Source organism: Macaca nemestrina, chromosome 4 (assembly GCF_043159975.1).
Source record: "Macaca nemestrina isolate mMacNem1 chromosome 4, mMacNem.hap1, whole genome shotgun sequence".
NCBI classification, from domain to species: domain Eukaryota; kingdom Metazoa; phylum Chordata; class Mammalia; order Primates; family Cercopithecidae; genus Macaca; species Macaca nemestrina.
In genome coordinates this window covers 157656385-157681861 of record NC_092128.1, presented here as the reverse complement: position 1 = coordinate 157681861, position 25477 = coordinate 157656385, and the positions used below count along the sequence as shown (strand labels likewise).

General features: G+C 36.6%; 1 protein-coding gene across 6 annotated transcripts in view; it reads left to right on the top strand.

The window, feature by feature from the left end:
* Nucleotides 1-25039, top strand: part of LOC105483458 (nuclear receptor interacting protein 1) — a 104019-nt gene extending 78980 nt beyond the window's left edge. For all 6 annotated transcript variants that reach the window (XM_011744366.3, XM_071095494.1, XM_011744364.3 and 3 more), the window contains one exon: nucleotides 17743-25039. In XM_011744366.3, the coding sequence (XP_011742668.2) occupies nucleotides 18073-21540 (3468 nt within the window). In that variant the 5' untranslated portion in view covers nucleotides 17743-18072 and the 3' untranslated portion in view covers nucleotides 21541-25039. The remainder of the gene's footprint in view (nucleotides 1-17742) is intronic.
* The last annotated feature ends 438 nt before the right edge of the window (nucleotides 25040-25477 follow it).

The window sequence follows — 25477 nt, the reverse complement described above, 5'->3', positions numbered from 1 at the left end:
TGTGTAAAATGGGCACAGAGAAATAGTTTCTTAATTGTGGTTGATACTGTAAAAAAATAAATACATTAAAAAGCCTTTCTTGCATAAAGGCTTACTTTGCCCATTTCATTGTAACTATTTTTTTAGAAGGAATGTCTGGTTTTAGAGACTAAATCTTTTGATGTGATACTTCATTTCTTAATATCTCCATCAAAAGAAAATGTAACAAAGTAGTATTTTAATGTTAACTGGGTTTTCGTCTTTATCTAGGCGAGGTAATTTGAAAAGAAAAATGTTGAAAAGCTTGATGGAACTGGTATTTTGAAGCATATACTCATTCTTGATATAACCTAAATCCATACCAGATCTTACTAACCTCGACTTGAGAAACAGCAACTAAAGGAAACCAAATTAGTATGATCATTTCTTTATAAACAAGTGCTAAAATAAAGATCATCTTACAAAAACTTGAAAATACTCTAAAAGTGTGTTTTTTAAAATGCTTTGCCAGGCCTGGTGGCTCACGCTGGTAATTCCAGCACTTTGGGGGGCCGAGGCGGGTGGCTCACTTGAGGTCAGGAGTTCAAAAACCAGCCTGGGCAACATAGCGAAACCCCATGTCTACTAAAAATACAAAAATTAGCCAAGCATGGTGGTGCAGGCCTGTAGTCCCAGCTACTTGGGAAGCTGAGGCAGGAGAATTGCTTGAACCCGGGAGGCAGAGGTTACAGTGAGCCGAGATCACAACACTGCCCTCCAGCCTGGGTGGCAGAGGGGACACTCTGTCTGATTGATTGATTGATTGATTGATTGATAGGTAGATAGCTTACATCTTGTGGGTTTTCTACCATAATATTAGTCATGCATGTTTTCTAAACCCATAGAACTCTCTCTAGGATAAAATATTTTATTATTCTTTAATTTTGTGCCTTTTTTGTTCATTTATATTCCAGTGAGAAAGATATATTGGATCCGAAACCATCGTTTTAATTAACATTGTCGTACCATTTTAATTCTCCTGGTCCCATAGAGTTATGACAACCCACTCGTCATTTTGCAGACTAAGGCTCCAAAAGGTTTACTTGCCATTTACAACATGTTCTACTCGGAATGCTGCCTCTGCTAGGTGCTAACATGTAAAGATAAAAATACGTAATTCTCGCCCATAAGGAGTTTATACTCTTGTGGGGAGCCAGGCCTTAACAAACCAAAACTCAGGCATACCTCAGAGATATTGCAAGTTCAGTTCCAGACACTGCGGTGAAGTGAATACCTCAGTAGAGCAAGCACATTTTTTGGTTTTTCCGTCTGTATAAAAGTTACGTTTACACTGTACTGTAGACTATTAAGTGTGCCATAGGCATTATGTCTAAAAATAATATGCATACCTTAACCTAAAAATACCTATTGCTAAAAAAATACTAACGACCCTCTGAACCGTCAGAGAGCTGTGATCTTTCTGCTGGTAGATGCCTTGCCTGCATGTTCATGGCTGCCGACTGATCAGGGTGGTGGTTACTGAAGGTTGGGTGGGGTCTCTGTAATGATTTCTTAAAATAAGACAACAATGAAATTTGCCACATTGACTGACGTCCTTTCATGGAAGATTTCTCTGTAGCATCTGTTGCTGTTTGATAGCATTTTACCCACAGGAGAACTTCTTTCAAAAAGGGAGTCAGTCCTCTCAAACCTGCCACTGCTTTATCGACTAAGTTTACATTTACATAATATTCTAAATCCTTTGTTGTTTGTTCGACAGTGTTCATAGCATCTTCACCAGGAGTAGATTCCATCTCAAGAAACTGCTTTCTTTACTCATCTTTAGGAAGCAGCTGCACAGACTGGGTGTGGTGGCTCACGCCTGTAATCCCTGCACTTTGGGGAGGTCGATGTGGGAGGATCACTTGAGCTCAGGAGTTAAAAAAAAAAAAAAAGCAGCAACTCCTCATTCATTTATGTTTTATTATGAGGTTGCAGAAATTTACCCACATCTTTAGGCTCACTTCTAGTTCTTTTGCTTTTTCTACCACATCTGCAGTTGCTTTCTCCACTGAAGTCTTGAACTCCTCAAAGTCATCCATAAAGTTGCCAATGTTGATATTTGACCTCCCCTCAGGAATCATGAATGTTCTTAATGACATCTAGAATGGTGAATCCTTTTCAGAAGCTTTTCAATTGACTCTGCCCAGATCCAATCAGAGGAATCACTTTTGATAACAGCTAAAGCCTTAGAAAATTTGTTTTTCCAATAAGATACAAAGTCAAAATTACTATTTGATCCATGAGCTGCAGAATGGGTGTTGTGTTAGCAGGCGTAAAAACAACATTAATCTCCTTGTACAACTGCATCAAAGCTCTTAGTGTACCAGGTACATGGCCAGTGAGCAGTAATATTTTGAAAGGAATTTTCGTTTTTGTCCAGTAGGTCCCAACAGTAGGCTTAAAATATTCAGCAAATCATAGTGTAAGCAGATGTGCTTTCCTCCAGGCTTTGTTGTTCCATTTATGTAGCAAAGGCAGAGTAGATTTATCATCATTTTTAAGGGTTTAGGATTTTTGGAATGGTATATGAGCATTGGCTTCAACCTAAACTTCCAGCTTCATTAGCCCTGATCAAGAGAGTCAGTCTTTTCTTTGAAGCTTTGAAGCCAGACATTGACCTCTCTCTAGCTGTGAAATGTCTAGATGGCATCTTCTTCCAATTTAAGGCTGTTTTGTCTCCATTGAAAATCTGTTGTTTAGTATAACCACCTTCATCATTTATCTTAGCTAGATCTTCTGGATAACTTGCTGAGCTTTTCTGTCAGCATGTTTGCTGCTTCCCTTTGCACAGTTTTATTATTTTCTCCCTTAAATTATATGAACCACCTCTGCTGCTTCCTCACCTCTCTCAGCTTTCATAGAATTGAAGAGAGTTAGGGCCTTGCTCTGGATGAGGCTTTGGTTTAAGGGAATGTTATAGCTGGTTTGATCTTAAATCCAGACCACAAAAACTTTCTGTATATCAGCAATAAGGCTGTTTTGTTTTCATTATCATTCACGTGTTCACTGGAGTGACATTTTTAATTTCCTACAATAATTGTTTTTTTGCATTTGCAATTTGGTTAACTGGTGCAAGAGGCTGAACTTTTGGCCCATCTTGGCTTTCAGCATGCCTTCCTCACTAAGCTTAAACATTTCTAGCTTTTGATTTAAAGTACGAGACATGCAAAACACACAGAGGCCATTGTAGGGTTATTAATTGATCTCATTTCAATATTGTTGTGTCTCAGGCAATAAAAAGGACTGAGGAGAGGGAGAGAGATGGGAACAGCCAAGTCGTGGAGCGGTCAGAACACACGTATTTATTAAGTATGCTGTCATATGGGCGTAGTTCATGGCACCCCACAACAATTATAATAGTAACACCAAAGATCACACATCACCATAACAGATACAGTAATAATGAAAAAGCTTGAAATATTGGGAGAAACACCTAAATGAGACATAGAGCTACAAAGTGGGCACAAGCTGTTGGAAAAATGGTACCAATAGACTCCTCAACAGGATTGCCACAAATCCTTAGATTGTAAAAAAAAAAAAAAAAAAAAACCACAATAACTGCAAAGTACAATGAAGCAAAGCACAATAAAATGATGTGTGACCTTACAGTTTTGTAAGCAAGATGATTGAAAGATCTACTGAGTGCTGTGGAGTCACAGAGAGGAACAGCCACCCTCAGGCTGTGGAGTTCAGTGAAGGCTGCCTGAAGAGAGGATGAGTTGTCAGCTGAGACTTATGGAACGAACGAGATGTCCTAGTTGTTTAGCTTGACTGTAAACAAATGGGGCTTATTACAGGATTCTCTGTGCATTTTTAAGTCTGATGTATTTTTCCTCAAAAGATGAGGATGGTAAGGATGGTATGGGGGGAAGGGCACTAACAGAAGGTTCTTTGTTCTTCTTACCGCCCTGTTTTTCCCCTGCTGTCTTACTTACAACCTCTTGTTTAATGACAAGAATTTCTATAGAACAAATTATATATTTTATATAAATGCGATAATTGAAAGCAAGTTAAAGACCAAAACACAAAGCAAAATATAAACATTGAATTCTTATGTAAAGGTTTAAGTAATTTAGGAGTTGAATGAACTAGGACCGGGCACTGTGGCTCCTGCCTGTAATCTCAGCACTTTGGGAGGCCAAGGCAGGAGGATCTCTTGAGCCCAGGAACTTGAGACCACCCTGGGCAACATGGTAAAACCCCGTCCCTACAAAAATCAAAAATTAGTCAGGCATGGTGGTGTGTGCCTGTGGTCCCAGCTGCTCAGGATGCTGAGGTAGGAGGATCACTTGATCCTGGGGAGGCGGAGGTTGCAGTGAGCTGAGATTGCACCGCTGCACTCCAACCTGGGTGACAGAGCAAGACTCTGTCTCAAAAAAAAAAAAGAGTCAAATGAACGACTAAATAGTGAAGAGAACAATATAGTATATATGTGCCATTCCACACATCATCATTCTATCTCAAGACAAAAAACAACAGAAAAATGATGAGAGATTTTCATTAAAGATTTTAGTTTTCATTGTTCAGATGATTTAATTTTAGTAAATGATGCTAATAGTAGGAAGTAAGTAGTTGTTTTTAATGATCTTTATTGTTAAGAGAAAAGTTGTTCTGAAATATTTTTGGTCCAACAGTTGAAATCAGAAAAGCCCCGACCCATGGTCCCTAGACCGCTAATCTGCCTCTGTCTCCTCAGCACACCGGAGTCATCCTCTAAAGCCTCCTGACTCCTCCCCGACCTGGGTCTGTATCTGACTACGAGCGGCAGGTGCCATGCCAGGGAGCATGTGTCACTGTCCCTGCTGCACAGACTGAACGTGCCCTAAACCTGGACAACAGCAGAACTGAGTCTCAGATTAGCATTTACTGGCTGTCGTTCCTGAGATTGCTACTTCAAACACTTGGTTGTATGGCTAGAAGAGATCAGGGAAAAGCACGCACCGCAGTTTCTTCAATAAAAGTAAAACCATTTAAAGTGAGTAGCCTGCTGCTGGTGTGCTGGTAGCTTCATTTTCCAAGTTGACAGGCATACTTGAATGATACCTGTGAGAATTTCAAGACATAGAAGTTCTCCAGGTACATTGTGCATGTAGTATTTTTGGTTTTGATTCCTTCATCCTGTAGGATGGGACCTAGTCAGGTTTATTGACTCCTCTTTACAGGTATCGCCTCCATGTCTGGGCGTTCATAGATTGTGTCTGTAGTGATATTTCTCTTCCACAGCTTGACTGGAAACTTCAGTCTAGATATCTTTGTGATTTGGGCCTGTAATGACCACAGTGATGTCATATATGTCATTTCAATAGTATTTAATTTGATAATTTGACAATTTTTCTTTTTTACTTTGTTTTTGAAAAACTAGCAATCTTTCTAGGATAGTAAATTTTGGATTCTTTTCATTCAAAGGTAATATGAGAAAACACTAATTGAGAACATTTACATATACATATGTCATAAGTAATTTGCAAATTGTATAAAGCTACAGCAGGTGGTACTTGATTTAACAAGGAAAGCTTTTGTAGTGTAAATTTACCCCAATAGCTTTATGCATCCTTCAAAATGTTTTCTTCACCAGCATGCTTCAGTAAGAACATTGATCGCATAACTCTTGGTTTCATAAATGTAACTTAAAATAAATTTAACATCTTGTTTAAACAGCCAAAACAAAAGGCATGATTTTGTTAGATAATAACATATATTATTTTATTTTCATTTTTATTTTATTTTATTTTAATTTGAGACGGACTCTTGCTCTGTCACCGAACTGGAGTGCAATTGTGCGATCTTGGCTCACTGCAAGCTCCGCCTCCTGGATTCAAGAGATTCTCGTGCCTCAGCCTCCCAAGTAGCTGGGATTACAGGCGCATGCCACTGTGTCCAGCTAATTTTTGTATTTTTAGTAGAGACAGGATTTCACTATGTTTGCCAGGCTGGCCTCGAACTCCTGACCGTGGGTGATCCTCCTGCCTCGGCCTCCCAGAGTGCTGGGATTACAGGTTGAGCCACCACATCTGGCCTGCACTAATATATTTAATAATATATTCCTTTAAGAATCACTTTTTTGTCACTATTGACAACTAAAGTTTCTTTTGATCCCTGTGATTTGAAAATTGTTATGGAAGACTGTGGATACATTATAAAACTTCTCCTGTTGAAGCAGTGACTTAGAAGTTAAATCTGTTTTTGGGAACAAGTGACCCAAGACGTTGCAGAACATACTACTGATTTCAGTTTCAGATGGGTCAAAAGCTTGGAATTGTGAGAGAGCATTATCCATTCAGGGAACTGCAAGTTAAGTTAATTTTAAAATTTTAAAATCAGTTATAACAAGCAAACAAATAAAAGTGCAAGCATATATATACATGCATACAAGCACATAAAAATTTACAGTTCTGGGCCGGGTGGAGTGGCTCACACCTGTAATCCCAGCACTTTGGGAGGCCAAGGTGGGTGAATCACGAGGTCAGGAGTTCAAGACAAGCCCGGCCAAGATTGGTGAAACCCTCCCTGTCTCTACTAAAAAAATTCACAATTCTGTAACACACATACTGGTTTCTTCTCTTATTCTTGATCCAATACAATATATTTAACAGAACATACTTTATAATAAGAAGTGCATGAAGATCTTGACTTCAAAGATGGGGAACATTTTTAAAACAGAGTGTACCCTGTGAGTAAGCGCAGTGTGTCTAAATGTACTAAAAACCCTAGGAGCTTTGATCAAAAGCCAGCTAGTTACATCAGTTCTGTTGGTAATCTTTCTTGCTGATCTGTGACCTTGACCTTGTGCTTGTGTCTGTATGTCAAATCTATTTTAGGGATGGGGAAGCCATAGTTGAGTTTAATAGGATTGATGCTTCCATCTCAAAGGATATCCCTGTATATATACTATAAACACTCAAGCAATTCCAGAAGAAGAAAGATCCATTTTCCATTACATTTCTTATTTTGATAGAGATTGGAAAATATTATGCTCTTGAAAACTGATAGAAAGCACCAGTTACTCCAAAGAGCTATTGAGAAAAGTGAGGAGAAGCAAACACTCTGTTAATTTTGTATTTACACTCTTTTCTTATACTTATGTGCTGCCAAAGTAATTTGTTAATGATGATTTTGTGTTCATTAAGAGAAACTATTGTTTCTTTGATAACAGTAGAAGGTAGTGAATAGACATTAGTACTAATCATAAATAGGTATGTACTGTCTGTCATATAATAATTTTCTGGAGCTTTAAAAATTGTAGGTAAAATTAACTTTATCTAACGATTTTCCAGTTTCAGTATTTTCAAGACAGACTGCAGCACAGCATCCAGAAATGTATTGCATTTTTGAAACAGAAATTTTTTGGCAGTTTAGCTCTTTCTCTAGCTCCTTTGTCTAGATCTTTGATTTTTAACTTAAAATCTCCAACTTTTTCATCTTAACTTAATTTTGTTTAAAAATTAAATGTTTTTCAGAATAACTATAGACGCAATGTAAAATGAATAGCAAATTTATTGAATCCTATTCATATACCTAGGCCTTCTGAGGAGAATTCCGAACAAAGAAGCCCTTCTTTATTTTGCTGTATCAATTATGGGGTATGTGTCTGTGTCATCAAAGATCCTAAATCTTTGTGATTATCCTGCATTTTATGCAGTATATAGCCGTTATGAGATAAGCAAAAGTTCCAGTTTGAATATGAGCTCATATTTGGCTTTTAAATAAACATCTGTTTGCAATTCTGTGACCCTACAGAAGAAAGCTATGAACATAGATAACTTAGGGCATTAGGTGGGTTGGGTGTACAGCTATTTCAAAACCATTTCCTTCCCCCAGAATTTATTAAAAAGACAATAAAACATATTGGTCAGGGCTATTTCCACAACTTTATAACAGCATATCATCTTTCTCGTTAAAATGCTTGTCATTTTCATCAGCTATAATTTGACGAATTACTTGGAATCATAGGAATAAAATGTGAGATTTAGGGAGGTCCTCGGATACATGTGTCCTTGCATTGAATGCTTGAGTTAGTCAAGCAGGAGTGTCTCCTAATGAGTCTTTTTTAGTTGGGAATGTGAATGACACTCTTTTGCTCCTATGGAAGCAGCTGACCAGCGAGTTAAAGCCGACGGACCTAGAAGTTAGGAGCAAATTTGGCCTTGGGCCAAAACATGAAGTCCTTCAGGTTGCAGTGGAGAGCAGCCTGCGCAGCTGTTTTCCTTGCCAGTGTCTCTGGCTTCCATGCCACCTATCTCTGAGGAGTATCTGCACCTAAGATGGGAACCCCCGGGAGAGAGTAAGAAACTCCTCAGTTCTCATTTCAGATGTTGAGGCCGTCAGTTGAGCAAAGTGTATTTAGATAATTATTTTTGGCACCTTTTAAACTGTACGACCACACAGCTACCTTTTCATAAAGATAATACTTCAAAGAAAGTTATCATCTTGGAATTCAACTTCCCTTAAAAGACATATATTAATTTCGATTCAAGTTTTTCAAGTAATTAGAAATATATTTTAAGAAATGAAACTTCAGGCATATTCTTTTGTTGTCTTATTATTCCTTGCTGTGAAATGTCAACACTTGAATGTTTCTTGCATTCCCTTTTAAATGTTTTCTTCCAACGACTTTTTAGCTTTTAGTTTATAAGAGAGGATTCACTGTTGTCTTCTTAAATGAAACTTCAGGAGCCATGCCGAAAATGTTATTTTTCCTTTCTTTTTATATGAAATTAAGTGTTGGGTTTTACGTATTTTAACTTTTCATTGGCCCTTGATTTGGAAAGCTGCTTTCATCCCTTCGGATGAAATGTTTGCAGTTACAGCCCGTTGGTAAATTGCTTTTGGCGTATTGTTTCTCATTCAGCTCTTAAAACTTCCTTTCAAAGCCCCGCTTTGGAGAACAACAAGAGTTCTCTGAATACCTGGATCTGTATTTTTTTTTAAATAAAAGGGGCAACACTTAGGACTTTGGAATCTTCTTAGTATGTACTTAGATATTTTTCTTCTAATATTTAATGAAACATATTAATGTTTTTCTTACCGTTTGTATAAAAAATACCCCTGAAATTATCCACAGTGGAATATAGATAATATTATTGTCCATTAGGAGTTATTCTTGAATGACATAATTAAGTAGCCCTTTGATTACTTATGCATTTTGAGGAACCAGGCAAAGCCAAGTGTCCTAATTGTCAAAGCTGCATGTTAGAAATCCCTTTAAATTCAGTACTCAAATAGGTATTACTTGATATTGCAGAACAAACTGGGGGAGATCTCATGGAAACAATTGAAAGTCATGAGGTAGTCCTTAGATATACTTTAAATGGCATACCAAGTGAACTCATAGATGTTTAATCATTTAAATGTGTTTTTGATGGAGTATTTAATTGCAAGGAAGATACTGAATCCTTAAAAACAGCTGGAGAAAGACCGTTGTCATTATTTCTCTATTCTCAACCAAAAATAGTCCTACATGTAAGAATTCTGCTAGATGCATTCTTCATTTATCTAAGTAAAATCTTATCACTTGGATTTCATCATTTTAACGTGTTTAGAATTTCAACAAAGTTTCCCTAATAGAAAATGTAAAACATATTGCAATGAAAATAGTTTAACTATTTTAGAGTCAATATAGCACCCATTTGTGAACTGTTAGTATACACATTATTTACTACTGCCTTTTATTTAAAAAGCTCTAAAAAAATTACCTGTCAACTTAGTTCTGTACTTTTCAACTACTTATAAAAAAGTAAATGTAGCTCTTTTTAAAGTATATTGTGTAATTCAAGCATTTTATTAGATATTTCATTAAACTAGTCTGTGTTGAAACTTTCCTCATATTAATCTATGCATATGGTCAAGATTCCATGGAATTTTTTCTTAGTTTAGTTTGATTTTATTACTTTTAAAATAATTCTTTTTCACCATAATAATTTTTTCCACCACATGATGTAGACCAGTAAAATTTTAACTTTATAAACTTTAAAGGATTTTTATGCTTAGAAACAATTTTAAATTAATAAAAGGAAGATTCTGTTTATAATTTTAACATTGTTAAGTAGTTAGACATGAATTTTATTGTCGTAAAAGACTACATTAACCTTTGGTATACTATCAGGGTTCTTTGAACTCAGTTTTAGTTTTCAAATGCTTTTTTAAAAAATGTATTTGTAACTGGTAGGAAGGACGATAGCACATATTTTTAAGTTTTAGTGAATGTGTCCTTAATGACTCAAGCGTAGTATCTTGCTATTACCATACATGTCCATTGGAACCTTTTAGAAGCCAAAAGTACATATGGATCTTAGTGATCTTATTTTTTCTGTATCTTTAAGTATTCTGGCATTTTACCATTTTGGCAATTAATTCATATTTTATTCCCAACTGTCCTTTAAAAAAAGAAAAAAATGCTAAAATAATAAAAAGTAAAAATAATGAAAGTGCCTAGAAGGATGATGCAATGCTAAAACAAGTCATCACTGTTACACCATCATTCTATCCTCTTCCCCCTCCCCTCCCCCTCCTTCCCCTCCCTCTCCCCCTCCCCATCCCCGTCTCCCTCTCCCTCTCTCCCTCCCTCCTTCCTTCCTTTCTTTCTCTCTCTCTTTCCTTCTTTCTTTCTTTCTTTCTTTCTTTCTTTCTTTCTTTCTTTCTTTCTTTCTTTCTCTTTCTTTCTTGTTGGTTTTTTTTTATTTGTTTAAGAAGCAGTGTCTTGTTCTGTCATGCAGGCTAGAGTGCGGTGTACAGGAACTCAGTCATAGCTCACTGTAGCCTCAAACTCCTGGGCTCAAGTGATCCTCCCCCTTCAGCCTTCCAAAGTGCTAAAATTACAGGCTAGCCACTATACTCAGCCCCATCTTCAGTTTTCTTAGAGCCCATTATGCTACATTATCTTTCAAGAATGTAAAAAAAAAAAATAAAAAATCTGGAGACACTATCTTTCCCTTTTAAGGTTTTATTAAAAATTGATGATTCAGTATTTTTCTGTCTATAATGTCAAAGAGAAGAAAGTTGACATACGAAGATATTTCACTTAGATAAACCAGAAGATGAATGGAACAAAACTGATGGTAATACTTTACACGCGAATCATTATGGTGCTATTGATTATATAAGTAATTCTACTGACTGTTGTCTTCAGCTACATCCCAGATGAATGTTTCCTTCCTTCCGTCCATCCATCCTTCCTGTTCTTTCTTTCCACAGGGTCTCGCTCTGTCACCTAGGCTAAAGTGCACTGGTGCTATCATGGCTTACTGCAGCCTCGACTTCCCCAGACTCAGGTGATCCTCCCACCTCAGCCTCCCAAGAAGCTGAAATTACAGTTTCATAATATCACACTTAGCTATTTTTTTTTTAATGTTTTTGTAAAGATGGAGTCTCGCCATGTTGTCCAGGCTGGTCTCGAACTCCTGGGCTTAAGCATTCATCCTGCCTCAGCCTCTGAAAGTGCTGAAATTACAGGCATGAGCCGCTGCGCCCAGCCCCTAGGTGAATTTTCTCAAACACAGGGATCAATGAGTAACAATATAGTTCAAAAATATAGTTCTCAGGACAAAAAGTAAGTATAGTATTTTCATCTAGTTAGTTATTCATTTGGAAAGATTTCATTGCTCACTATTCTCAACACTCTGTTTTGTGACAAAAACTTCAATGGCTCTGTTTTCCTCAAAGGGTGTGTGATAGTATTCTTTCATCTTTTATGATTTTTGGAACACTCAAATTTATTTGAAACTGTTCATAAGTGGACAAATACTTAAGACAGGTGTTTGATAAAGGAGATTGTAAAGAAAGAGATGATATAGAAATGAAGTAATTCATTGGATCGATCATTGTAATTGCTGTTACTCTAAAAATGAAATATGTTGGGCAATTACGAAGCAGAAATTTCTGTCATCTTTTCAACATCATTATGAGCTATTAAAGTTATCAAAAGTAACACCTTTTGAATTCTTCAAGTACAAAAAGAAGACCCAAGAGTCCTTTTAAACACATACTTGAAATCTGGAATCAATATTTGTAAATATTTCCAGGTTCGTCCGTGACAGTTGATGAGCTGTCAGTTTCAAAGCACCTTGCCCTTTTCAGGTGTATATTCCTTCAAAACCAGGAAAACAGAGAATGAAGAATTGAGTTACAGTGTACATTTAAATTCTTATGAAAAAAAAATCTAATGAAGTTGTTTTATGTCATTTCTTTATTCTTATTGTGTAAATTATTCATGAATTAACTTAAATATTAATAAAATGTCTGTTGGACCCAGATGATAAATGATGATGACTTTTTCTTGGTATACTGAGGGTTAAAATGAATTCACTAAAATTGTAAAAGAGCCAGGTGTGGTGGTTCACACCTGTAATCCCAACACTTTGAGAGGCCAAGGCGGGAGGATCACTTGAGGCTAAGAGTTCCAGATGAGCCTTGGCAACATAGTGAGACCCCCATCTCCACCAGGGGAAAAAAAATCAACTCTGCATGGTGGCACACACCTGTAGTCCCAGCTGCTTGGGAGACTGAGGTAGGAGAATCACTTGAGTCCAGGAGGCTGCGGCTGTAGTGAGCTGTAATCTCACCACTGCACTCCAGCCTGGGCAATAGAGCAAGACCTTGTCTCAAAAAAAATTATGTGAGCTGATTTTCACTTAAGATGATAATACTGAAATCAAAATTTAGCACTTCTTGGTATCCTAAATGTTGTACTAAATTTTTTGTTACAATTAACCATTTTTTCCCCAAAATTTTATGGAACCACTCTATAAAAATGACAGCCAAGTTGAAACAAACATCACTCAGTTAGCTTTTATTTTATTATTATATAGGTTTTCCTTTTTTGTCATTGTATATATGCATTTTTAGTGTTCATAAAAGAAATCTTTCTTCACCTTGCCTGTCATATCTACTAACCTAATGTTTAAAGACAGGCTAGTAATATAATCTACTTAGTTTCTAAACTAAGTTTTTCCTTCTGAAACCTCATGAGAGTTGCAGAATTTATGATGCCTTTATTTGTTCTTAGTGTTTTTTCCCATTTTTTTCTTTTTCTGTCCCTTTAGTATTTTTAATTCCTTTGGTTCTTCTCATCCACCATAAGCCAAATTCTAGAAAAGTTCTGTTTTCTTTACTTAGAAGTTATTTAACAAGTATATACCATACAAGGCAAGTCTCCCTTACTGTGATGAAAATGTTTAATATCTTCAGACACATGCACAAGTGCTAATGAAATCACCATTGAAATTAGGAACATGACAAACCAGTGGATTCAATATTTTTTAAACTATTCCAGTTTCAGAAATATACATTAATTGCAATTCTCTGAAGCAGGGGTTCCCAACCCTCAGGCCAAGCCTGTTAGGAACTGGGCCACACAGCAGGCGGCCAGCCGCGGGCCAGCAAGCATTACCGCCTGAGCTCCGCCTCCTGTCACGTCGGTGGAAGCATTAGGTTCTCATAGAGGTGCGAACCCTGTTGTGAACTGCACATGCGAGGGATCTGGGTTGCCCACCGTTGATGAGAATCTAATGCCTGATGATCTCAGGTGGAACAGTTTCATCTCGAAACCACCTCCACCCCACTAGTTCATGGAAAAATTATCTTCCACGAAACCAGTCCCTGGTGCCAAAAAGGTTGGGGGCCACTGCTTTAAGGAAACCTAATTATTAAATGTGTGTTGACATTTAGGTATTTGTAACTAAATATACTCAAGTATATACCTGGCAACACTCTTAAGTTATGTTTATATAAAACCAGGCAAGAGAACTATGTGTTGGAATTTCATGAATAATGTGATTGTCTTCCAGTAAAAGAAGCTAATATTGAATAACTTAAAATAACATTTTAACCTTAAAACGTTCATTTATTAGGTAGTGGTCATATTTTACCTTATACCCTAAATCCATAGATCCCAACAAGCTGTACTATTTCCAAGTATCGTGCCTCATTTTCTTTTTTTCCTATATTTCTCAATTACATTCTATACTATAGAAGGAAAAGGCAAGACTTGGGAAAGGTGAGAAGGATTGTTAGTGATTTCTCCCTCTCTAGTTGTTTAAGAGATAGAAAAGGAAGATATCTAAAAAAATTTGGCTCACTCTGGTCCCTGAAGAGCTTTCAATAGAAGGAGTGAAGTGCATTCAGGCCTTAAGGGGTATAAGAATTCCTGCTTTCCTAGGATAGGCACTTTATTTTCTGCTAGAACAAGTGGTAGATGTTGCTGCTTGTCACCTGAGGCAGCCTCTCCAAGTGACCACAGTCTTTGATTTGCAGGTTTATCTCATTTGAAAAACAGGTCTCCATGAGAAAATCCTTTTTCTCCACTGCTTCATGTAATTGGTACGTTTTATAGGATTTTTTTTTTCAAAGAAATTGATGAAAAATAACCACCTTGACGTAGAATACTTAGGAAGCAATTATTCATCTTCCCTTTAAATCTATTGTAAATGTGTTACTGGTCCACTTTTCTAGAAGAAGGTGTGACGGCTTAGTGCATACACATAGTGACTTTTATCCATACTATGGTAACCACATGTTCTAAACTAAAAATGTTCATTTTATAATTTTCATTTAAAACTCTTAAAACAATCTTTAGAAGATTTTTCAAATCACATTCAATTTTTTAATTTTTTTGTGCTTGGTGATACAACAGTCATGTGAAAATGTGAAAAGAAATAGCATGGGGAGAAGAGATTTTTATTATTAGGGATATTCTAGAAACCTAAAGGTGGACGTTCACCTTGCCTGGTTCTCTAGATGCTATGTATCACATCTCTTTTTAAAAATGAACATAATTCACCAATCCTAAGACAGATCAGATCTCGAAGCAGATTGGGAGTTCAGTAAGAATGTGTTGTATTGATCTAAATTAAATAAACAATTGAATATTTAGGATGACCTTTGCCTCGTCATTCCTTTAAGTGATGAGCTACAGTATGTGGTTTCAAATTTGTGGCTTGAATTATTTTAGTATCTCATCTATATATTTTTTGAGAGTGAGAGAATGTGTGTGTTTGAATGTCAAAATCTTTCCTTCCTACTGGGAATTTGGTCATTGAATAACTTCATGTATCCCAAGATTCAGTTATCTGTTGACTGTGTTGCACTGTACTAATTATGATTAGCACAGTACTCAACCCAAGGAGCTTAATAAAATTATTTGTGTATGTCATTTTTGTTCTTGAAGTTAAAAATTTTCATATTTAAGAAATGATTATTTTCAACCTGAGAAAGCTGATTGCCAAAAAAGGATTATTAAGAGATGATTATTACTAATATCTGTCATCTACTTTCTCTGTGAAGATAGGAAATAAATGGTAGAGAGGTAAATAAATGGTAAAATACAGTGTTAGAGCTCCTTTGCAAAGAAACTATGGTAATTCTTTTTTAAATCAACTTCCAAATCTGCTTTGTAAATTCAGAAATGTGTAAATTCAGTCTTTTTAAAGCAATGAATAATACTTTGCAAATTATATTATACACAGTAAAAAGTAGAATAGCAATAACAGGAGTAATATGAACTCAAAGGTGCTCCTTACTTCATTCTTATTCTTAAATAAAGTATATTTTATGGCTGTTTACAAACCAGTTTTCAAATGGCTGATATGATTTTGACTTTCTTGACTCTACCCAAGAACAGAAAGGTTGGTAGTGGTATGGAGAGAAATACAGTAGATTTGCATATCCCATTAAATGGTTGTTAAATGTCTTAACTAGCTGAGAATTAATTGTATATTAGCAGTTGTTATTTTTGTTTTTTGTTTGTTTGTTTTGAGATGGAGTATCATTCTGTCACCCAGGCTGGAGTGCAGTGGCACAATCTCAGCTCACTGCAACATCTGCCTACCAGGTTCAAGCAATTTTCCTGCCCCAGCTTCCTGAGTAGCTGGGACTACAGGCGCATGCCACCATACCCAGCTAATCTTTGTATTTTTCCAGAGACGGGGTTTCACCACATTGGTCAGGCTGGTCTCAAACTCCTGACCTCAGGCAATCCACCCGCCTCGGCCTCCTGAATTGCTGGGATTACAGGTGTGAGCCACGGTACCCGGCCATATTAAGTTTTTTAAGAGAATTAGAAAACTGTTTCCTCAACTCCAAGATGTTATCGTTGTAAAATGTGTCCTTACGTTTTATACCACTAAGAAAGAAAAATAAGCCTCCAGTTAAGCAACATGCCATCAATTGTAAGATATATACCAATGGGGAAAAAAAAAGTGCTGTTTAGCTGGGATACCTCCCTACTCCCTGAAAAGCAAGTCAGGGTTTTATTAGGAAAGGAAAACGGGAGAATGGATATTTGGTGGCAGTCGTCATCACCATTTCATCTCTATATCATTATTAACCTCTTAAAATATCCATCTTAAGTACATTATGGCAAAGCTTTTTAAAATGGTGGCACTGGAATCTCAAGAAGGTCTCTTCTCATCCTACTCCTTACACAAATTGAAATTAATTGTTGCTGCCTCCTTTCTATATCTTTTTCTTTGGCTATCATTTCATATCCTTTTAATCAATGCATTCAACAATTTGATACAATCAGATAATTCTTTCCTAAAGTTTGATTTAGAGTTAAGCATTGTACTCAAAAAGCTACGGGGTAATCTTTCAATTAAAATTTATCTTTTCAGTTCCATAGGGACCAAGGTATTTGTTGATAGCTTCAGGTCTAATAACTTGAACAAAATGTTCTGGCATCTTGAAAAACAAAATTCTTGGAATTTATTCTAGCTTCTCTTCCAAAGGTGTACTGGCCCCATTCCTTAGGTCAATATTGACATTTATCTATCAAGTTTGCAGAAATGCAATGAGTTCTTGCTTCTTCTGTTGTGTATGTGTTAGTGATAGGAAATCGTTTGGTATCTTCTTAGATAATAAATACCATTGGAATGTTTTTCAAGCTGTGACTAAAATGTCTTTGGCATTTTCCATTGTACTTCTTATATATGTTTATGCCTTCCCTGTCCTCTGTATCTGTAAGGAATGGACCTGACATTAAGATTTCTCCATAGAGCACATGAGGAAGGATTTACTAACAAACTACATTAAACCCTTGATAGCCCCAAACAAGCATCTAAAGAATCACTCTCCTCCATATGACTGTATTTTAATGTTTATGAATATGACTAAGATGGTCACACTTTGAACAGACTCACAAAATAATCTTCAACTTGTTAGTGGTTTCATTTTTTTGAAAACAGAAATTCTAAAAATTACTTATGGAATGTCTGGTGTTTGGGGGATGATGTCAGAAATGAATCTGTTCTGTTGGCCTCAGCCCCACATCAGACTCATCAGAGTCTGCATCTCTTTTCCTTTTTCTGCACATCTACTTTTGTTTCTTCCTAAGTGCTCAGTAATGTAAGGAAGCAGGTTCTAGTTCCCCTATAGAGCTATAAAGCTATACAGGAGACTTAATATTCACATTACTTTGCAGAAAGGTGCTTATGAAAATTCAGAGACTTGGCGGGCTTTGGAAGATGGTTATATAACATTAAAGTATGTTCTCTTCTCTAATGATTTGATCATTTTAACAGTATGGATTAACCCACAGGATTTCCAGTAGACATTTTCAATGGAATAGGAATGGCAATAAAACAAATTACTAATGTGACTGTAGTCCATATATATGTCTATTATTTATATGTAATATACATATACACTTAGAAATGCTATATTATTTTGCTTGTAGGTATAACATGATTCTAGTTCTGCCTCCTTAACTATTCTTATTTTTATTTTTTTTAGAACACTGATATTTGCATTTAATGGGGAACAAACGATGAAGAAGGAAAAGGAATATATTCACTAAGGATTCTATCTGCGTACTGCTACAGACCTGTGTTTTAAGGAATTCTCCTCCTTCTTGCATAGAAGTTGATCAGCTCTGTGGTCAGACTCATTTATCTTGTCATTGCCAGAAGAAATCCTGGACAGAATGTAACAGTACATCTCTCTCTGATTGCTATGGAAGGTGATAAACTGATACTCACTTATTGAAGTTACGTCTCACTCACCACAGAAAACCATTCTTTAAAGTGAATAGAAACCAAGCCCTTGTGAACACTTCTATTGAACATGACTCATGGAGAAGAGCTTGGCTCTGATGTGCACCAGGATTCTATTGTTTTAACTTACCTAGAAGGATTACTAATGCATCAGGCAGCAGGGGGATCAGGTACTGCCGTCGACAAAAAGTCTGCTGGGAATAATGAAGAGGATCAGAACTTTAACATTTCTGGCAGTGCATTTCCCACCTGTCAAAGTAATGGTCCAGTTCTCAATACACATACATATCAGGGATCTGGCATGCTGCACCTCAAAAAAGCCAGACTGTTGCAGTCTTCTGAGGACTGGAATGCAGCAAAGCGGAAGAGGCTGTCTGATTCTATCGTAAATTTAAACGTAAAGAAGGAAGCTTTGCTAGCTGGCATGGTTGACAGTGTGCCTAAAGGCAAACAGGATAGCACATTACTGGCCTCTTTGCTTCAGTCATTCAGCTCTAGGCTGCAGACTGTTGCTCTGTCACAACAAATTAGGCAGAGCCTCAAGGAGCAAGGATATGCCCTCAGTCATGATTCTTTAAAAGTGGAGAAGGATTTAAGGTGCTATGGTGTTGCATCAAGTCACTTAAAAACTTTGTTGAAGAAAAGTAAAGTTAAAGATCAAAAGCCTGATACAAATCTTCCTGATGTGACTAAAAACCTCATCAGAGATAGGTTTGTAGAATCTCCTCATCACGTTGGACAAAGTGGAACAAAGGTCATGAGTGAACCGTTGTCATGTGCTGCAAGATTACAGGCTGTTGCAAGCATGGTAGAAAAAAGGGCTAGTCCTGCCACCTCACCTAAACCTAGTGTTGCTTGTAGCCAGTTAGCATTACTTCTGTCAAGCGAAGCCCATTTGCAGCAGTATTCTCGAGAACATGCTTTAAAAACACAAAATGCAAATCAAGCAGCAAGTGAAAGACTTGCTGCTATGGCCAGATTGCAAGAAAATGGCCAGAAGGATGTTGGCAGTTTCCAGCTCTCCAAAGCCATGTCAAGCCATCTTAATGGTCAGGCTAGAACATCATCAAGCAAACTGATGGCTAGCAAAAGTAGTGCTACAACATTTCAAAATCCAATGGGTATCATTCCTTCTTCCCCTAAAAATGCAGGTTATAAGAACTCACTGGAAAGAAACAATATCAAACAAGCTGCTAACAATAGTTTGCTTTTACATCTTCTTAAAAGCCAGACTATACCTAAGCCAATGAATGGACACAGTCACAGTGAGAGAGGAAGCATTTTTGAGGAAAGTAGTACACCTACAACTATTGATGAATATTCAGATAACAATCCTAGTTTTACAGATGACAGCAGTGGTGATGAAAGTTCTTACTCCAACTGTGTTCCCATAGACTTGTCTTGCAAACACCGAACTGAAAAATCAGAATCTGACCAACCTGTTTCCCTGGATAACTTTACTCAATCCTTGCTAAACACTTGGGATCCAAAAGTCCCAGACGTAGATATCAAAGAAGATCAAGATACCTCAAAGAATTCTAAGCTAAACTCACACCAGAAAGTAACACTTCTTCAATTGCTACTTGGCCATAAGAATGAAGAAAATGTAGAAAAAAACACCAGCCCTCAGGGAGTACACAATGATGTGACCAAGTTCAGTACACAAAATTATGCAAGGACTTCTGTGATAGAAAGCCCCAGTACAAATCGGACTACGCCAGTGAGCACTCCACCATTACTTACGTCAGCCAAAGCAGAGTCTCCCATCAATCTCTCTCAACACTCTCTGGTCATCAAATGGAATTCCCCACCGTATGCCTGCAGTACTCAGTCTGAAAAGACTGCATCTAACCACTCAATGGACCTTACAAAAAGCAAAGACACGCCGGGAGAGAAACCAGCCCAAAACGAAGGTGCACAAAACTCTGCAACTTTCAGTGCCAGTAAGCTGTTACAAAATTTAGCACAATGTGGCCTGCAGTCTTCCATGTCAGTGGAAGAGCAGAGACCCAGCAAACAGCTGTTAACTGTAAACACAGATAAACCAATAGGTGTGATTGATAGATTAAATAGCCCTTTGCTCTCAAATAAAACGAATGCAGCTGAAGAAAGTCAAGCATTTAGTAGTCAACCAACAGGTCCTGAACCGGGGCTTTCCGGTTCTGAAATAGAAAATCTGCTTGAAAGACGTACCGTCCTCCAGTTGCTCCTGGGAAACCCCAACAAAGGCAAAAATGAAAAGAAAGAGAAAACTCCCTTAAGAGATGAAAGTACTCAGGAACACTCAGAGAGAGCTTTAAGTGAACAAATATTGATGGTGAAAATAAAATCTGAGCCTTGTGATGACTTACAAATTCCTAATACAAATGTGCACTTGAGCCATGATGCCAAGAGTGCTCCATTCTTGGGTATGGCTCCTGCTGTGCAGAGAAGCGCACCTGCCTTACCAGTGTCCGAAGACTTTAAATCGGAGCCTGTTTCACCTCAGGATTTTTCTTTCTCAAAGAATGGTCTCTTAAGTCGATTGCTGAGACAAAATCCAGATAGTTACCTGGCAGATGATTCAGACAAGAGTCACAGAAGTAATGAAATGGCACTTCTAGAATCAAAGAATCTGTGCATGGTCCCTAAGAAAAGGAAGCTTTATACTGAGCCATTAGAAAATCCATTTAAAAAGATGAAAAACAACGTTGTCGATGCTGCAAACAATCACAGTGCCCCGGAAGTACTGTATGGGTCCTTGCTTAACCAGGAAGAGCTGAAATTTAGCAGAAATGATCTTGAGTTTAAATATCCTGCTGGTCATGGCTCAGCCAGCGAAAGTGAACACAGGAGTTGGGCCAGAGAGAGCAAAAGCTTCAATGTTCTGAAACAGCTGCTTCTCTCAGAAAACTGTGTGCGAGATTTGTCCCCGCACAGAAGTAACTCTGTTGCTGACAGTAAAAAGAAAGGACACAAAAATAATGTGACCAACAGCAAACCTGAATTTAGCATTTCTTCTTTAAATGGACTGATGTACAGCCCCACTCAGCCCAGCAGTTGCATGGATAACAGGACATTTTCATACCCAGGAGTAGTAAAAACTCCTGTGAGTCCTACTTTCCCTGAGCACTTGGGCTGTGCAGGGTCTAGACCAGAATCTGGGCTTTTGAATGGGTGTTCCATGCCCAGTGAGAAAGGACCCATTAAGTGGGTTATCACTGATGTGGAGAAGAATGAGTACGAAAAAGACTCTCCGAGACTGACCAAAACCAACCCCATACTATATTATATGCTGCAGAAAGGAGGCAATTCTGTTACCAGTCGAGAAACACAAGACAAGGACATTTGGAGGGAGCCTTCATCTGCTGAAAGTGTCTCACAGGTCACAATCAAAGAAGAGTTACTTCCTACTGCAGAAACGAGAGCTTCTTTCTTTAATTTAAGAAGCCCTTACAATAGCCATATGGGAAATAATGCTTCTCGCCCACACAGTGCAAACGGAGAAGTTTATGGACTTCTGGGAAACGTGCTAACAATAAAAAAAGAATCAGAATAAAATGTACCTGCCATCCAGTTTGGGATCTTTTTAAAACATAATGAGTATGAACTTGAGATCTGTATAAATAAGAGCATGATTTGAGAAAAGCATGGTATAATTGAAACTTTTTTCATTTTGAAAAGTATTGGTTACTGGTGATGTTTAAATATGCATACTAATTTTTGCTTAACATTAGATGTCATGAGGAAACTACTGAACTAGCAATTGGTTGTTTAACACTTCTGTATGCATCAGATAACAACCGTGAGTAGCCTATGAATGAAATTCTTTTATAAACATAAATAATAGGCATAAATTAAAATGTAAAACTCCATTCATAGTGGATTAATGCATTTTGCTGCCTTTATTAGGGTACTTTTATTTTGCTCTTCAGAAGTCAGCCTACATAACACATTTTTTAAAGTCCAAACTGTTAAAACAACTCTTTAAAGGATAATTATCCAATTAAGAAAAAACCTAGTGCTGATTCACAGCTTATTATCCAATTCAAAAATAAATTAGAAAAATATATGCTTACATTTTTTCACTTTTGCTAAAAAAGAAAAAAAAGTGTTTATTTTTAACTCTTGGAAGAGGTTTTGTGGTTCCCAGTGTGTCTGTCCCACGCTGATCCTTTTCAATATAGATTTCTTTAAACCTTGTACTACTTAGTAAAAATTGATTACAATTGAGGGAAGTTTGATAGATCCTTTAAAAAAAAAGGCAGATTTCCATTTTTTGTATTTTAACTACTTTACTAAATTAATACTCCTCCTTTTACAGAATTAGAAAAGTTAACATTTATCTTTAGGTGGTTTCCTGAAAAGTTGAATATTTAAGAAATTGTTTTTAACAGAAGCAAAATGGCTTTTCTTTGGACCGTTTTCACCATCTCTTATAAAAGCTAATTCTCACCATTCCTGTGGTACCTGCGAGTCTTATGACCAGGATTCCTTAAAGCTGAACTCTGACCTCTTGCGTTAGAACCATCTCCATCTGGAGCACTTGTTTTAAAATGCAGATTCATAGGCAGCATCTCAGATCTACAGAACAAGAATCTCTGCTAAGTGGACCTGGAATCTTCCATCTGCATCTTAACACGTTCCCTAGGTGTTTCTTGTGTTTGAGAACCATGGCTTACGACTTTCCTCAGAACATGAGACTGTAAAACAAAACAAAACAAAACAAAAAAACTATTTGATGCCTCTATTTTCCCCAATACAGTCACACATCAGCTCAAAATTTGCAATATTGTAGTTCATATATTACCGTTATGTCTTTGGAAATCGGGTTCAGAACACTTTTTATGACAAAAAAAATTGGGTGGAGGGGATAACTTTCATATCTGGCTCAACATCTCAGGAAAATCTGTGATTATTTATGTGTTCTAATGAGTAACATCTACTTAGTTAGCCTTAGGGATGGAAAAACAGGGCCACTTACCAAACTCAGGTGATTCCAGGATGGTTTGGAAACTTCTCCCGAATACATCCTTAACCTTTATTAAAACTATTGTCCTAAGAACAATGCCAACAAAGGCTACAACATTTAGTTTAAACCCAAGAAAGGCACTAAATTCAGATTGGCTAAATAAAAAGTACAACGGGCACATATACATGACAGAATTGTACACAATCACTCCATTGGATCTTTTATTTTAAAATAGTGATGAAAAGTAAATGTTGATACAGTCTTAGAAGAACTTAATATATTCTTGAAGCCACATGGGGTTTCATTTGTGAAACAGGTCTGTTTTTATGTTAAGTTTGTACAATCCACAATTCATTCACCAGACATTTTGTTTTTAATTGTGAACCTGGTTAGCAAATGACCTATCAAAAATTATTCTATGATCACTACTAGTTAGAAGGATATTGATTTAAAGTTGTTCTTCTTGAAGTGGTTTCTAAGATTTTTATCTTAAAAATAGGTGTGATTTCCTAATATGATCTAAAACCCTAAATGGTTATTTTTTCCTCAGAATGATTTGTAAATAGCTACTGGAAATATTATACAGTAATAGGAGTGGGTATTATGCAACATATGGAGAAGTGAAGGCATAGGCTTATTCTGACATAAAATTCCACTGGCCAGTTGAATATATTCTACTCCATGTCCATACTATGACAATCTTATTGTCAACACTATATAAATAAGCTTTTAAACAAGTCGTTTTTCTTGATTGTTGTGAAAGATTTGGAGCCTTAGAGGTATGTCAGAAAAAATATGTTGGTATTCTCCCTTGGGTAGGGGGAAATGGCCTTTTTACAAGAGAGTGAAATTTAGGTCAGGGAAAAGACTGTCAAGGGCCAGCATTGCTTTTTTTTTTTTTTTTTTCTTATGGGTTTTGTTTTGCTTTTTGGTTGGTTGGTTGTTTTCGTTGTTGTTAACAAAGGAATGAGAATATGTAATACTTAAACATGACCACAAAGAATGCTGTTCTGATTTACTAGAGAATGTCCCCAGTTTGAATTTAGGGTGATTTTAAAGAACAGTGAGAAAGGGTATACATCCACAGATTCACTTTGTTTATGCATATGTAGATACAAGGATGCACATACACACATTTTCAAGGACTATTTTAGATATCTAGACAATTTCTTCTAATAAAGTCATTTGTGAAAGGGTACTACAGCTCTCATTGACATCAGTAAGGTAGCATTCATTACCTGTTTATTCTCTGCTGCATCTTACAGAAGAGTAAACTGGTGAGAGTATATATTTTATATATATATATATAAAATATGTATATATATATATTGACTTGTTACATGAAGATGTTAAAATCGGTTTTTAAAGGTGATGTAAATAGTGATTTCCTTAATGAAAAATACATATTTTGTATTGTTCTAATGCAACAGAAAAGCCTTTTAATCTCTTTGGTTCCTGTATATTCCATGTATAAGTGTAAATATAATCAGACAGGTTTAAAAGTTGTGCATGTATGTATACAGTTGCAAGTCTGGACAAATGTATAGAATAAACCTTTTATTTAAGTTGTGATTACCTGCTGCATGAAAAGTGCATGGGGGACCCTGTGCATCTGTGCATTTGGCAAAATGTCTTAACAAATCAGATCAGATGTTCATCCCAACATGACAGTATTCCATTTCTGGACATGACGTCTGTGGTTTAAGCTTTGTGAAAGAATGTGCTTTGAATCCAAGGGTCTTAAACAGTTTTTTTAATCGTCAACCACTTTTAAACATAAAGAATTCACACAACTACTTTCATGAATTTTTTAATCCCATTGCAAACATTATTCCAAGAGTATCCCGGTATTAGCAGTACCGGAATACAGGCACATTAATCCATTCATAGTAAGAATTCTGGTGTTTACACAACCAAGTTTGATGCGATCTGCTCAGTAATATAATTTGTCATTTTTATTAGAAATTTAATTTCTTCATATGATGTCATGAAACTGTACATACTGCAGTGTGAATTTTTTTGTTTTGTTTTTTAATCTTTTAGTGTTTACTTCCTGCAGTGAATTTGAATAAATGAGAAAAAAATGCATTGTCTCCGGTTTGAAATGACTGTTATTTGGTGGACTTTCTCTGGTTTTTAGGTTTTCCATAAACGTAGAACAGATTGCTATGAATATAACAGTGATCTTCAAGGATGTTTTGCCCTTCTCAGAAAAATAAAGGGGACAAAAAAGAAGGTGGCTAGCAAGTTAGTGCACTAGAAACAGGGTAATTAAGGCAGAACTCAAAGTGACAATCAGCCTATACGCTCCCTGCCATGATTCAGTGTGTAACTAGTTGATCACTGTAAATTTTTAAACTAGAAAATAGTTTGCACAGTATTCAAAATTAATGTTGACTGTGTTATACATACACGCTTCATTTTAGGATAAGACTTTATCAGAAGGCTTTTATACAGTTTTCAATGGGTGTGGTTTATTTTAAATAAAAGCAAAAGGAGTTTAATAATTTTCCAGAAATTTATG